General features: G+C 35.3%; 1 protein-coding gene across 1 annotated transcript in view; it reads left to right on the top strand.

Moving 5' to 3' along the window:
* Positions 1-13,826, top strand: part of LOC134671694 (nose resistant to fluoxetine protein 6-like) — a 47,855-nt gene that overhangs the window by 17,351 nt on the left and 16,678 nt on the right. The window contains exons 2-3 of the mRNA XM_063529523.1: positions 9,720-10,053; positions 13,050-13,164. Of these exons, the coding sequence (XP_063385593.1) occupies positions 9,720-10,053; positions 13,050-13,164 (449 nt within the window). The remainder of the gene's footprint in view (positions 1-9,719; positions 10,054-13,049; positions 13,165-13,826) is intronic.

The raw sequence follows: 13,826 nt of genomic DNA, 5'->3' as shown, positions 1-13,826 counted from the left end.
TCGAATAAAAGAAGAGAACCGCTCATTACTCGAAAAGCATCGCGACGAAGAGGAAGTAAAAATAATAATAAAAATAACGATATATTTTCAAGTTAAATAATGTCATTTCTACACAGTCATTCATGTGAATGTGCAAAATCAGAATTAGATATATTTGCCCTTCCATCAACTCAAACAAGTATTGAAAGCGGACATTGGATTCATTACAAACCAATTTCATCTTTAAGTGATGATGGCCCCATTGAATTTCAAGTACCTGGATCAGGAGATGACTACATTGATCTATCACACACAATGTTACATATTACTGCTAAAGTGTTGAATCAAGATGGGACAAAATTAAAAGCAGATGCCGGAGTTGGACCCACCAATAACTGGCTACATTCCCTTTTCAACCAACTTGATGTATATTTAAATCAAAAACTCATATCACCCCCAAACAATACATATGCTTACCGTGCTTATATGGAAAATCTTCTCAACTATGGACCGGCAGCCAAAAAAACCCATCTTACTTGTGGGTTATGGTATGAGGATACCCCAGATTTTATGGATACCGTTGACGCCAACAACAAAGGATTTCAGAAAAGACTAGAATTTATCAAAGAGAGTAAGCAAGTGGAAATGATTGGACATTTGCATGGCGATATATTTAACCAAGAGAAATTCTTGATAAATGGCGTTGAATTGCGTATTAAGTTAGTCCGATCAAAAGAATCGTTTAATTTAATTTGTCATCAAGATAAAAAATTTAAAGTACAAATAACAGATGCTAGTCTCATTGTTAGAAGAACAAAAATTAATCCTAGCGTTTTGTTAGCCCATCAAAAAGTATTGGCAACAACGACTGCGAAGTACCCCATTACGAGAGCAGAAGTTAAGGTTCTCACAATACCATCAGGGGTCCAGGGTAAAACATTGGATAATATATTTCTCGGACAAATTCCTAAACGGTGTATTATTGGATTTGTATCAAATTCAGGTTTTAATGGAAATTTAGCTTTGAATCCATTTAATTTTCAAAACTATAATATGAATTCATTTAGTTTGTTTGTAGATGGTCATGAAATTCCTTCTAAAACATTACAACCGTCATTTAGTTCTGGTTTAATAGCGGCGGCATATCACACCTTATTTTCCGGAACTGGTATTCATTTTCACAACGAAGGTAATGGAATAAGTAGAACAGATTATGGTGGAGGTTATTGTTTGTTATGTTTTGATTTAACCCCAGATTTATCTGCTAGTTCAACTTCACATTGGAATCTTGTTAGACATGGAAGTGTTCGGATAGAAGTACGCTTTGATTCGGCTCTAACTAGCACCATTAATTGTATCGTTTATGCAGAATTTGATAACATTATTGAAATAAACAAAAACCGTGATGTATCTGTAGATTATAATAGTTGAAAAACATAATTATATAAATACAATGTTTTCTTTCGTTTACTTTATTTTGTTGTAGTCATTGTTTGCAGCATCATCAAGACAAAAATTGTTATTAATTAAGTAATTATGGATACTAATGAGATACAATTTTGTATGAAGAAATTAAACCCACTTTTTGAAACAAATGTTTTTGCTGCTAACAAAATACCTATTTGGGTCGATCTACCTGTCTTTATTGTTAGTAATTTGGACCCTGACACGAAACCAGGCTCCCACTGGGTTGCCATACACATTGATGTTACTGGTATAGGAGAATATTTTGATTCCTTCGGAAGGAAGCCTTCAGGTTACCATAACTTATTTTTAAAAAGAAACACCAGACAGTGGTTTTTTAACAATAAACCTCTTCAAAACCATTTTACTTCAGTTTGTGGTGAATATTGTTTAGTTTATTTGTATTTTAAATATCATGGAAAAACTATGAAAGATATGCTAAGTTTGTTTTCTGATAATTCTGTATGTAATGACCTTATATTAAGGAATATGTTTAAAACATTTTTTGTGAAATAAAATAATACGTGTACTTAAATAAGATTTTTTATTTTTTCATATAATACAAAGACCATTCTAAACTATACATTTTTTTTTAATTTTATTATTTACAAAATATTTCTTAATATTCTTTGTTACTTAAAAACGAGACGACACAAAAAATCTGTTACATGGAAAATGTACTTAAGGAGAGGTAAAAAATGAGAAATACGTTAACACAATCATTAAGCTACTACTATCATTAATAATTATAACTATCACTGTTTCTTATTATCTATAAAATATTTCACACTACTGTCCTTAGAAGCTAATTGCTTTGTTATGTTATAAATAATATTTCGCGTATTTTGTAGCTCCAAATCGTCTTCCAGCGCAAAATATTTCAATCTGAAGTCCGCATGCTTCCAGTGTTCCATGGGTGGGATGTTTTTAATTGTTTGCATATCATATATCTCGATTTTAATCAAATGTGATGCATATGCCCCGTCGTCTTGTCCGGATGATAAGTTTGCAACACCGTCTGGTGAACTTTTGCTCACATTCGAAGACCGTTTCACAATTTTGGGTTGCTTTTTAGGTCGTTCAAAGAAACTATCGATATTGTTTCCTGAACGTTTCTTTGCGATGGCTTGTTTAACTTTGAAACCAAGCGTACCCTCTTCATCGCTTGATTCGTCTTTATTATTATCCGGGTAGTAATAGTTCTTGAAAGTATTTTCAGTGAACTGAAACAATATAAAACAATAATTTACACACTGTCTACAATCTTTATAATTAAAACACAAAGAACACAAGTGAAAACAAAACAAAGTAAGTTACGGTAATAAAAGACATACTTACATCCATTGTTGGGTCTTTCTATAAACACTTAAACACTTCACTGTTGAATTAACACTATATTTCTATATACTGCAATAGATACAAGGAGCTCTGATACAGTGGACTGCCACGACGGTAATACTTACTCAAACTCATTTCTCTTCGGCTTTTATACTGTGTCACTATGACCAGGGTACAGTACCGTTAAAATCATGTCTCAACAAGTTCATCTAATACATACGCTCTCTTTACTAAAACCCAAATTCAAAAGCATAATAGGAAACAATAAATCCATTGTCGGTATAAAATATAATAGATGTCTACCAATAAAGCAATTATGCTGTTATAACAATGAATAGCAACGCACAAGAAATGTTGACGTATTAGACTAAATCATGTTGAAACCAGTTGACACGTCTCGTTCCTTTTTTTTAATCACACAAGGTAACATGTCTCAACAAGTTCATCTAAACAGACGTTCTCTTTACTCAAACCCAAATTATAAAAGAATAGGTATAGGAAACAATAAATCCATTGTCAGCATAAAATATAATAGACGTCTATTAATAAAGCAATTATGCTGTTATAACAATGAATAGCAACGCACAAGAAATGTTGATGTATTAGACTAAATCATGTTGAAACCAGTTGACATGTCTCGTTCTTTTTTTAAATCACACAAAGTAACATGTATCAACAAGTTCATCTAAACAGACGTTCTCTTTACTCAAACCCAAATTATAAAAGAATAGGTATAGGAAACAATAAATCCATTGTCAGTATAAAATATAATAGACGTCTATCAATAAAACAATTAAGCTATTATAACAATGAACACAAGTGCACAAGAAATGCCTCACACGCCTCGTTATTTTTTTAAATAATAGAAAGAAACAAGTAACTACGAGTTTACTTTATATCGGAAGACTAGGTGAAAGCAGGTTAGTTTGAAATGAGTTAGGTTGATTTTAGTTAGGTTTGGTCAAGTTAGGTTTAGGTTAGGTTTTCGAAGAATAAGTTAGGTTTGGTAAAAGGTTAAGGTTAGTTTAGGCTGCCAAAGGATTACTAGTGTAAATTCTACGTCAGAAGAAGGTTAGAACTGTATTCCTTATAAATCGAAATAGCTCCAAGAGGTAATAAGATAATGCGGGTTATTAGAGTACCTATGCATCACAAATAAGTACCTATCGCTAATACCTATTGCAAATAGCTGTCGCTAATACCTATTGCAAAATACCTATCACAAACACCTACAGTATACACACATAAAGAAGGCATGAATGGAGACGTCGGTGGGTTAAGGAAAGGGTCCAGGCAGGTAGTATCACAATAGCGCGCCCGAGTCGAGATCGAACAATAGAAAAGGGTCGATAAGCCTATTGTTACCGTGGTGAACAAGGTGTATTGTTTAATTAGCGTATTTCGTAAGTCCCTGAAGGAGGCGCCGGGCACTGCTGAGACCTAGCGCAATCAATTCAAATGGGGGGCTTTTTTTTTTTTTTTTTTTTTTTTTTTTTTTTTTTTTTTTTTTTTTTTTTTTTTTTTTTTTTTTTTTTTTAGGTTCAGCAGGGGCGGTGGCTCGGCCTTGGGGTCAGGATCGGGGACCACTGAGGCGGGGCCAGAATCGGGGAATACTTTCTACTTATAAGTAAATAGTACTGTACATAACTAACAAATATGGACTGTAATTTTGGTCTGAAATAAATATATATTGATTGATTGATTGATTGATAAAGTTTTTGAGCAATCGGAACTTGTCCACAACTTGTCACGAATCGCGAATGCTAATTGGGATACCTTATTCTTTGCTGAAATATGTTTTTTTTTTAATGGGCGTCGACCATGTAATCCATGCTCTATTAAGAGTAGTTTAATAGTAAAAACAACAACCTTTACATTATAGTTATTTTTTAGTTAATTTTTAATTGTTACTGTACGCTTCCATGGGTGTTCTACTGAAATCTTTTTTATTACACGATCAGTTGTAGAAGTCGTTTTTCGAGGACAACCGCTTCTATGCTTATTTGTGATGCAGTTTCGAGCCTTGAACTGCTTATTTCAGACAGAAATCAGATGCAGTGATACACCAAAAGTCCGCGAAACCTCAGCTTGCTACTTATCTTTCTAAAGTGCAGCCGCACCAGCTTGCTTGAAATCGTTCGAATATGCTTTATGTTTGGCATATTAAGAGAAGTATCCAGATGTAATTACTTCCAAAATATTGAAATTCTGCGGCTCTGTTTTCAAAAAAATCGTAAAAAAGAACCGTGTCAAAATACTTTTAAACCCGTAAATTGTCATTTTTTGTTGCCAAGTTTATATTTTAATTCGATGAAACTAAGCTTATTACGTGTTTCAAGAAGCTTTTAAGCCATTGATTAAATTATCAAAAAATCATTTGAAAAAACTAATATGTTTCATACAATACCAACGTTATTATCATTGTCAAAATACTTTTGGTCGCTACTGTATGTCAGTCACAATAAAAAATGTTTTTTTTGTATGGGGACCCCCCCTATTTTATAACTTTTTTTTATTTTTAGATTTTTTCCTAAGCTTTCACACAATAACTGAGCTGGATTTCAAATTTCATCCTTCTAGGTCATCTGGAAGTAGGTTAGGTTTAGGTACTTATATGTCAGTCACAATAAAAAATGGTTTTTTTTGTATGGGGACCCCCCCTATTTTATAACTTTTTTTTATTTTTAGATTTTTTCCTACGTTTTCACACAATAACTGAGCTGGATTCCAAATTTCATCCTTCTAGGTCATCTGGAAGTAGGTTAGGTTTAGGTACTATAAGTCTGTCAGTCAGTCTTAAAATTTACGACATTTTGACCTTCATATCTTTATAACCGTTTGAGCTAGCTTCATGAAATTTGGGCTTCTAGATGTCCTTATGGATATAATTAAACACACGTAGTTTTATGTGTTTACGTTAAAGATGTTTTGAGTTATAGAAGGGTCAAAAGTGGCACCAAGTGGTTCGTGTAATATTACACTTGGCGCTGGCTAGCCAGTTTCTTTGCTTGAACTTGGCTTGACACGCTGCCGCGTGTCTAGATAGGCACGTATTTAACCGGTCAACTAATTAATCGAATTTGGGTAGTTTAAAATAATAGAAATGGGTACTAAAATTAATAGTTTGGCAACAAAAACGGAGCCTTAAACTATATCAAAATGAGATGTATTTTAATGCCGTTACGGCTTTTGTTTATTTTTAGGCAGGTACCAAATACATATTTATTTGGCAACTGAATTATTATATTGGAGACTATTTATGACGCACATTTTAAAAAGAAAACGGCTATCTATTAATTTTAAAATGACGTTCTTTTAAAATATTTTGTTTGGTCACTACACGGTCAACCTAACACGCTCCTCCTCACTTCGCTCGTCGTCGCACCTATCTTTTGACTCTGGCAGAACACAGTTGTAACTATTGAAATGAGTAATTAAAAATTTAAAGACCCAATGGTATAATGGCCATTAGGTGTTTCATGAATAGGAATTTCGACTATAAGTATAGTAGGGTACTCGTATTACCTAAATTTCTGGTGTTAAGTGGATTACGAAATTTGTCAATTTATGGTACTAGGTATGCATATGTTTAAATTTAAATTATTTTAATATGGAGTATTTAAAGCTTATGTATATAGGTATCTTAGGTATTCTGTATATGTACAAAATATATAAACAACAAAATTTTATGATCGCTTTACAATATTAGCTGCCAACTTATTATTTTAGACGCCAACCTATCAATTCAAGTTCCCTATATTTTTTTTGGGTGGCTTGATTTTGCTGCCAGTTTTTTAATAATATGATGCTTAAATTTGAGGCTAATATACATTTATTAGTGCTAAAATATTAATGCACCGCTAAATTATATGTATTATTATATGCTCAGTGAAAGTTCCTGTTTAATATTTTAGTTGCCCGGTTAATAATAAGCCATATTAACCCTTTAACCGCCAGAGTCTGATATATAAGACATTACATATCCAGCTCATTTCGCCACAGTCTGATAAATAAGACAAAGATCTGATTTGGTTTTTACAGCACATTTATAACTCCCGTAACTATGCCAACCTTACTCTGCGTGGTACAATTACTGACGGTGGCGACACGAGCACGCTCGATCAAAAATTGCTGGCGGTTAAAAGGTTAATACAAAAAATAGTGAAAAAATAAGGATCAAAATCAAAAGGCGTTCTAACAGTTTTAATCTTTTGTCGAAAGATGGCAGTAAATTTAGTGTGGCTACATAATTTACTTTGAAAAGACGCTTCTATTTCAAATTCTCTTTGCCCAGCGTAGTGCCACAGAATGTGACTATTGCCCTTAAATATACATAAGGTATTCTACAAAATCGTCCTCTTTAATAGTTTACTTCCATATAAAGATAAGAACGGGGAAGCATCTATGTAAGTACCTACTTAAGTATGACTCACGCTAGACCGGGACGGGCCCGGGCCGAGGCCTCCAACATGTCATTTTCTATGACGGCTGATCGGTCATCACGTGGTGCTTGAATTTTGACGATGTTTGATTTTTTTTCTCTTTTTTCGACACAAATGTGTTGAAAAACATTGTGTGTGCCACTGGCGGTACAGGAATTACGAACTCTAGTGCTAGCGGTTGACCAAAATCAGCTGCAAATGGTGTTAAAGGTATGAAAATCGGCACGATTCATCTTTAGGCCATTTGAATCAATTTGACCCGTAGCACCAAAAAAAAAAACACACGGAAAGGAGTTATGACGTAATCTTTTTTTTGTATGGAAAAAGAAAAAAAATTGTTCAGAAACCTATTGTGTGTGGTATTAAATGAAAGGGCATTTTGAGCCGGTTCTAAAAATATATCACATTATTATATTTCCGTCACTTGCATTCAATTAAAATAAAAAGAATTTTCAAAACATACCAAGTTTGGGCTCCTCCAGATACGAAACCGTTGAATTATTTTTTGTAAAATATACCTCAAGTAATACCCAATATCCTCATATCAAACCCCAAGAAATTGATTTCGAAAATATTTAGTTTTAGTATTTTTTTTAAGTTTTTTATTATTACAAATTGTGATCTATCAATCTATCAATGAAACGACTTCCTAGCCTAGTCGATAGTGACCCTGCCTATGAAGCAGGAGATCCCAGGTTCGAATCCTAGTAAGGGCATTTATTTGTGTGTTCATCATCATCGTCACACAAATAAATGCCCTTACCAGAGCTTGTATATATGTGTATATGGGCATTTATTTGTGTGATGAAGATGATGAACATACAAATAAATGCCCTTACCAGGATTCGAACCTGGGACCTCCTGCTTCATAGGCAGGGTCACTATCGACTAGGCTAGGAGGCCGTTTCATTGATAGATTGATAGATCACAATTAGTAATTATAAAATTAAAAAAAAAAGACTAACCCTAAATATTTTCAAAATTAATTTCTTGGGGCTAGATATGAGGATATTGGGTATTACTTGAGGTATATTTTACAAAAAATAATTCAACGGTTTCGTATCTGGAGGAGCCCAAACTTGGTATGTTTTGAAAATTCTTTTTATTTTAATTGAATGCAAGTGACGGAAATATAATAATGTGATATATTTTTAGAACCGGCTCAAAATGCCCTTTCATTTAATACCACACACGATAGGTTTCTGAACATTTTTTTTTCTTTTTCCATACAAAAAAAAGATGACGTCATAACTCCTTTCCGTTTGTTTTTTGTTTTTGGTGCTGCGGGTCAAATTGATTCAAATGGTCTAAAGATTAATCGTGCCGATTTTCATACCTCTAACACCATTTGCAGCTGATTCCCGAATTTCACGGTGTACCGCTATTACTACTCGTGTTAATTAAGTCTTCACGCACGTTCGGAAAATTCTTGATTACCGTAACAACGAATTTTCACAGATGTAGGTACATATTTCTGTTACCGCTATAACAACAAATATTAAAAGGAACCCTCGTTGGGCGAGTCCGACTCGCATTTGGTTTTGTTTTGTTAGTTAAATTGTACTGTTTATCGTATTATTATTTATTATTTTATTAGTCATATAAGTAACACAGCATTACAATAAAACCAAGGCACAGTGAAACTAAAAAAAATACAATACAAAGAAACTACAAATAAAAACCAAAGACAAATTAAACATTAGATTTGGGCGACGATCATATCATCGACGATCATATGTTATTGCATCAAACAAATAGACATTTTATCTGTCGTGTCGTGTAAGTACACTGATATAGATATAACTACATACATATTTTAATTACTATAATTGCTATAACATCGTTCTGGAAAAACCACAAGTTGTGGATGATACAAAATAATAACGCTGACATGCGAAAAACAGCTTGCGTGCATGTAACATGCAAAACTTGTCAAATTAGAACGTAAATGTGTACAGTCACCTGCAATAATATGTTACACTTCGAAGGCTGCACAAATATGTGACACGCTAAATTACGAAATAAATTGCTAGAATATATATGATCAAGGAACTATAAACTAAGTTATCTACCTATAAAATATAACTTAATTAAAACTAATACTAAATATTAGAAGAACTATAATATTTAAATAGTAATTAACAGTGCCAGGTACCTGCAGGCATTTGAACTGATTGACTGCCCATAAATTATAATACTGTCTGTAAGGTTGTCTGGAAGAGATCGCTTTTTAGCGATAAGACCGCCTGTTGTTACCGGGTTCTATTGTTCCACTAAAATTTCTTTGTAATTTTACATGTATGTAAGATGTATGATTATTGGTGCAATAAAGAATATTTACTTACTTAATTACTGTAATACCAAGAATCATAGAATCATTTAGAATCATATAGGTACGTAGAGCATTTAATTGCTCCTGTTTCATGCTACGTATTAAGAGGGAGTTATTTGTTAAGTATGTTATAAAGTTAAAATCAGTTTTTATTTTCTTTTCAGGGTTATTCAGAGCACACAATAAAACACTTCAATCACACACAGATACACAGAGGACTGTGTGTTACAAAGACATGTAAAGATTTCATCCACAATAGAAGGCTAAATGAAACAGCGGACCTAGAGGTGATCCTTGAGGCATGCCTGAACAGTTCTATATGGAGGGACTACAAATTACACGCCACAGTGAATAGAATACAGTATTGTAACCGGGAAGGTGATGAAGAAGAGCTGGATATGAGTGACTATGTGGTAGCAGCGGTGTATCTACTGTTGATTGTGTGCAATGTAGGCGGAAGCCTCTACGATGTCTACTTATGCGAATTAGACGGCAAAGGTATATTTTATGTTGTTAAAAATTACAATTTGAGTTTATACACAGTAAATAAGTTAACTTCTCTTTTAAGAACACGGCTAAATAAAGCCTTTTTAGGGTTCTGTACCCAAAGGGTAAAACGGGACCCTATTACTAAGACTTCGCTGTCCGTCCGTCCGTCCGTCCGTCCGTCTGTCACCAGGCTGTATCTCACGAACCGTGATAGCTAGACAGTTGAAATTTTCACAGATGATGTACTTCTGTTGCCGCTATAACAAGAAATACTAAAAACAGAATAAAATAAAGATTTAAATGGGGCTCCCATACAACAAACGTGATTTTTAACCAAAGTTAAGCAACGTCGGGAGTGGTCAGTACTTGGCTGGGTGACCGTTTTTTTTGCTTTTTTTTTTGTTTTTTTTTTTTGCATTATGGTACGGAACCCTTCGTGCGCGAGTCCGACTCGCACTTGCCCGGTTTTTTTCTGATTAAACCCTTATTTGCATAAATAGGTATCCCTAAAATCAGCATTCCATGAAAATGTCGCTTACGAAATGCCAAACATTACTTTTAATGCTTCTCGAAAATCTAAGATTTAGTCTGGAAAAAGAGTTTGGTCTGAGAAAAAGCATATTTGGTCTGGAATCTAATATCTCATAATGAGTTGGGTAACAAATTAACAGTATATTCTTTACGCCTTTGATTAAGGAAGCTGTCATTAAAGGCAATTCTCGTACAGTCGCCATCAGATATATCGGAGCGGCCAAGGTGTTCACAATATCTGAACGCGCACTCTAATGCCCTGACAATAGAGGCTTGTTCACATATTTGTGAACACCTTGGCTGCTCCGATATATCTGATGGCGACTGTAGAACGTCCCAAAAAGGGTTCAGTCAGAACCTAAACGTAGTTTTGAACCTAAATCTGTTGGTAGATTTGTACAGAGAAATTTATTTGTACCATCACCCACACTGTTAACTGTCCATCGGTAAACTTTACTACAAAAGGCATAATGTCCACCGATGGACAGTTAAGAGTGTTAATGCCTGCATTATTATTGTAAACGGTATTAGGTATGTAACGCAAATGCAATTATCTTACTTTATTCAATGCATGTGGTGTTTACCTTTAAGTAATTGTTACGCTAAGCGATAATAGTTAAAACGTTTGTAGTTATACTTTACAAAGTGTAAACAATTGTTGGTGAACCAATAAATATATATATAAAAAAAAAGAGTCTTGCTGTTTGTACGTAGTATGTCATGATATTATCAAACTGCACAACGGGACGTATCGCGTATTTAAGTTTTAAGATTTTCCTCCGACGTTTCGAGGACGGCGTTGTCCCCGTGGTCTCGGAGAAGACTGGCTCAAGTTGACATCAACATCTTCTAGCCGCGCGAGTTTTTCGAACCACCCGCACTTGGTCTTGTTTATCAGTTTGAACGTTTCAGTCGAAACGTCGGAGGTAAATCTTAAAACTTAAATACGCGATTAAGTCCCGTTGTGCAGTTTGATAATGTTTAATAATCGTGAAAGTTTAAATCATGATGTTTATGATTGCGAAATTTATCTGACCTACCACGAAGTTGAGCGCCTAAATAAAAGGTTAGTACAACAGTCACGTGGAGGCAGTTATGCCGCGCGAACACAGTCGGCAACAGATATGAGGAGAAAGCTACATTTAAATGATCACGATTATTTAGCAGTGGCGCTAGGTTGATGGGCTCTTAATGTATTCATATAGAGTCAGACCAAAAAAAGTCTGCAGCGGATTTGATAGCCCACGCAGTGCAAGTGGCATTAATACGTCATAATTTCATAGAAGTTTGACGTTTAAAATAACACTTTCACTGCGTGGGCTATCAAATCCGCTGCAGATTATTCTTAGTCTGACTATAGTTCGTCTTTTTTAGCATTAGAAATTAACCTATTGGAATAAGGTGAAAAAATGAATACATATTTATGAACACGACTGTACGTTTAATTAATTACAATCAACTTGTAACTTGTAAATTTTAAACGTAATTGTAACTGTAGGTATTGTACTGTACTGTAGTTCCGAATGTTTTTAGTTTATGATCTTCCTTGGCTCTTTGACCCTGTGTCTAACAGGTACCTATAGATGGTCAAGCAAATCTTGTCAGTAGAAAAAGGCGGGAATTTTAAAAAGTGTAGGCGTGAAGGGTTATTGTTCCATAGAAAATTTGAATTTCGCGCCTTTTTCTGCTGACAAGATTTGCTTGACCATCTATACCTGTATATCTATAAAATAATCACAAATTACCTTTAATTTATACACGATTATTTATGATTTAATAGTCTTATTGCAATAACAATACTAGTAGATAATTAACTACCCATAATAAGGGTCCTTGATTGATATTATATCAGTATGTAACTATGTAAGTACTTATCATAATTAATTAATTATAATATTTTTAGTACCTAGCAGTAGCGGCGCGTCAAACATATCCATAGGCAAGCCGGTGCTAATTTGGCTTACATATTTCCTTTGCAACTCTGCTCAAACGTCCAAAAACAGGCAAGCCGGTGGGAATCGGCTTTTATGGACGCGCCGCCACTGGTACCTAGGTATTTCTTTTGTGACCGTAATTTTCTGACCGCTGCGCCGGTATACTCAATGCAGAGAGGTCAGCCAGGGCAATTGAAACTTGAAACTAATGGGACAAATGTACTTAGGTAACTTAGGTTAATACGGGTAAGTGTGGCATAGGGATAAGTCTGGCTGGCCTTCACATTGGAGTCTATTTACTTATTGATGAGTGTTTTTTGCGAGTTCCTATATTGCTACAATGCTACTCGCATTTATTGATAACGCCTTAACAGCTCGGCCACGACATTGAGCGACTTGCGACGGCGGCAGCGGTAATCATACGTTGAAGCGAGACACAGCGATCAGACCTTTCGTTCCCACCTATGGTTGTCGCTGCCGCCGTCGCCAGTCGCGTGATGTCGTGGCCGAGCCGTAATGGATATATTCCTGTGTTTCCAGGAAATCCTTTTTTGCTGGCGTTCTCAGTACGTCGCAACTGGCGGAAACTGACAGCGCCCGGAGGCGTCGGGCCGGACCCGAGGCTCAACCGTCTCAAACTCTTCAATGGCTTGAGGTAAGTAATCTGGACGGCTACCGTAAAAATCGAAGTGTGAAGAGAGTCGGACTCCAAGCTGATAACGCCGAGAGGCTTAGCCGGACCCGAGGCTCAACCGCCTCAAACACTTCAATGGCTTGAGGTTAGTAACCAGGCTCAACCGCGAGATTCGAAATGTGAAGAGAGCCTGACACCAACTGACAGCGCCGGGAGGTATGGGACCGGACCCAAGATTCAACCTACTCAAACGAGTAAGAGCCAACAGGAGTGGTCATTTCTCCATACAAACGTACTCGACTGTTTCCTCCGTGGGTTTTGAAGCTAGAGCAATGATTTTTTCAACACAGATTTATATTGTCAGTATCTGTGTCGAACCGTTTAGCTTTTTTTGATATTTTTGTTTTTTAAGGCGCTAGAGCCCTTCAAGAGAGGCGTGGTATTCAAAACTGATATTAGGATAGGATATTTTAGGAGCCGCTTCCGTTAGCGAGACGGGTATATTTACCTAAAATATTTAAATCTCAGCTCCTGTTTCGTCTTAAGAGCGTTTTCACATTGTCTGATCCGATATCGGATGTACGATCCTATATCGTAGGATCATCATCCTACATCCTCTTAGTTTCTATGATATTTACCAGCGAACATGGACGCAAAATTCTAACCCATTCACACTTATAAAA

This window comes from Cydia fagiglandana, chromosome 16 (assembly GCF_963556715.1).
Source record: "Cydia fagiglandana chromosome 16, ilCydFagi1.1, whole genome shotgun sequence".
Taxonomy (NCBI): domain Eukaryota; kingdom Metazoa; phylum Arthropoda; class Insecta; order Lepidoptera; family Tortricidae; genus Cydia; species Cydia fagiglandana.
This window is presented reverse-complemented; position numbering and strand designations above follow the sequence as displayed.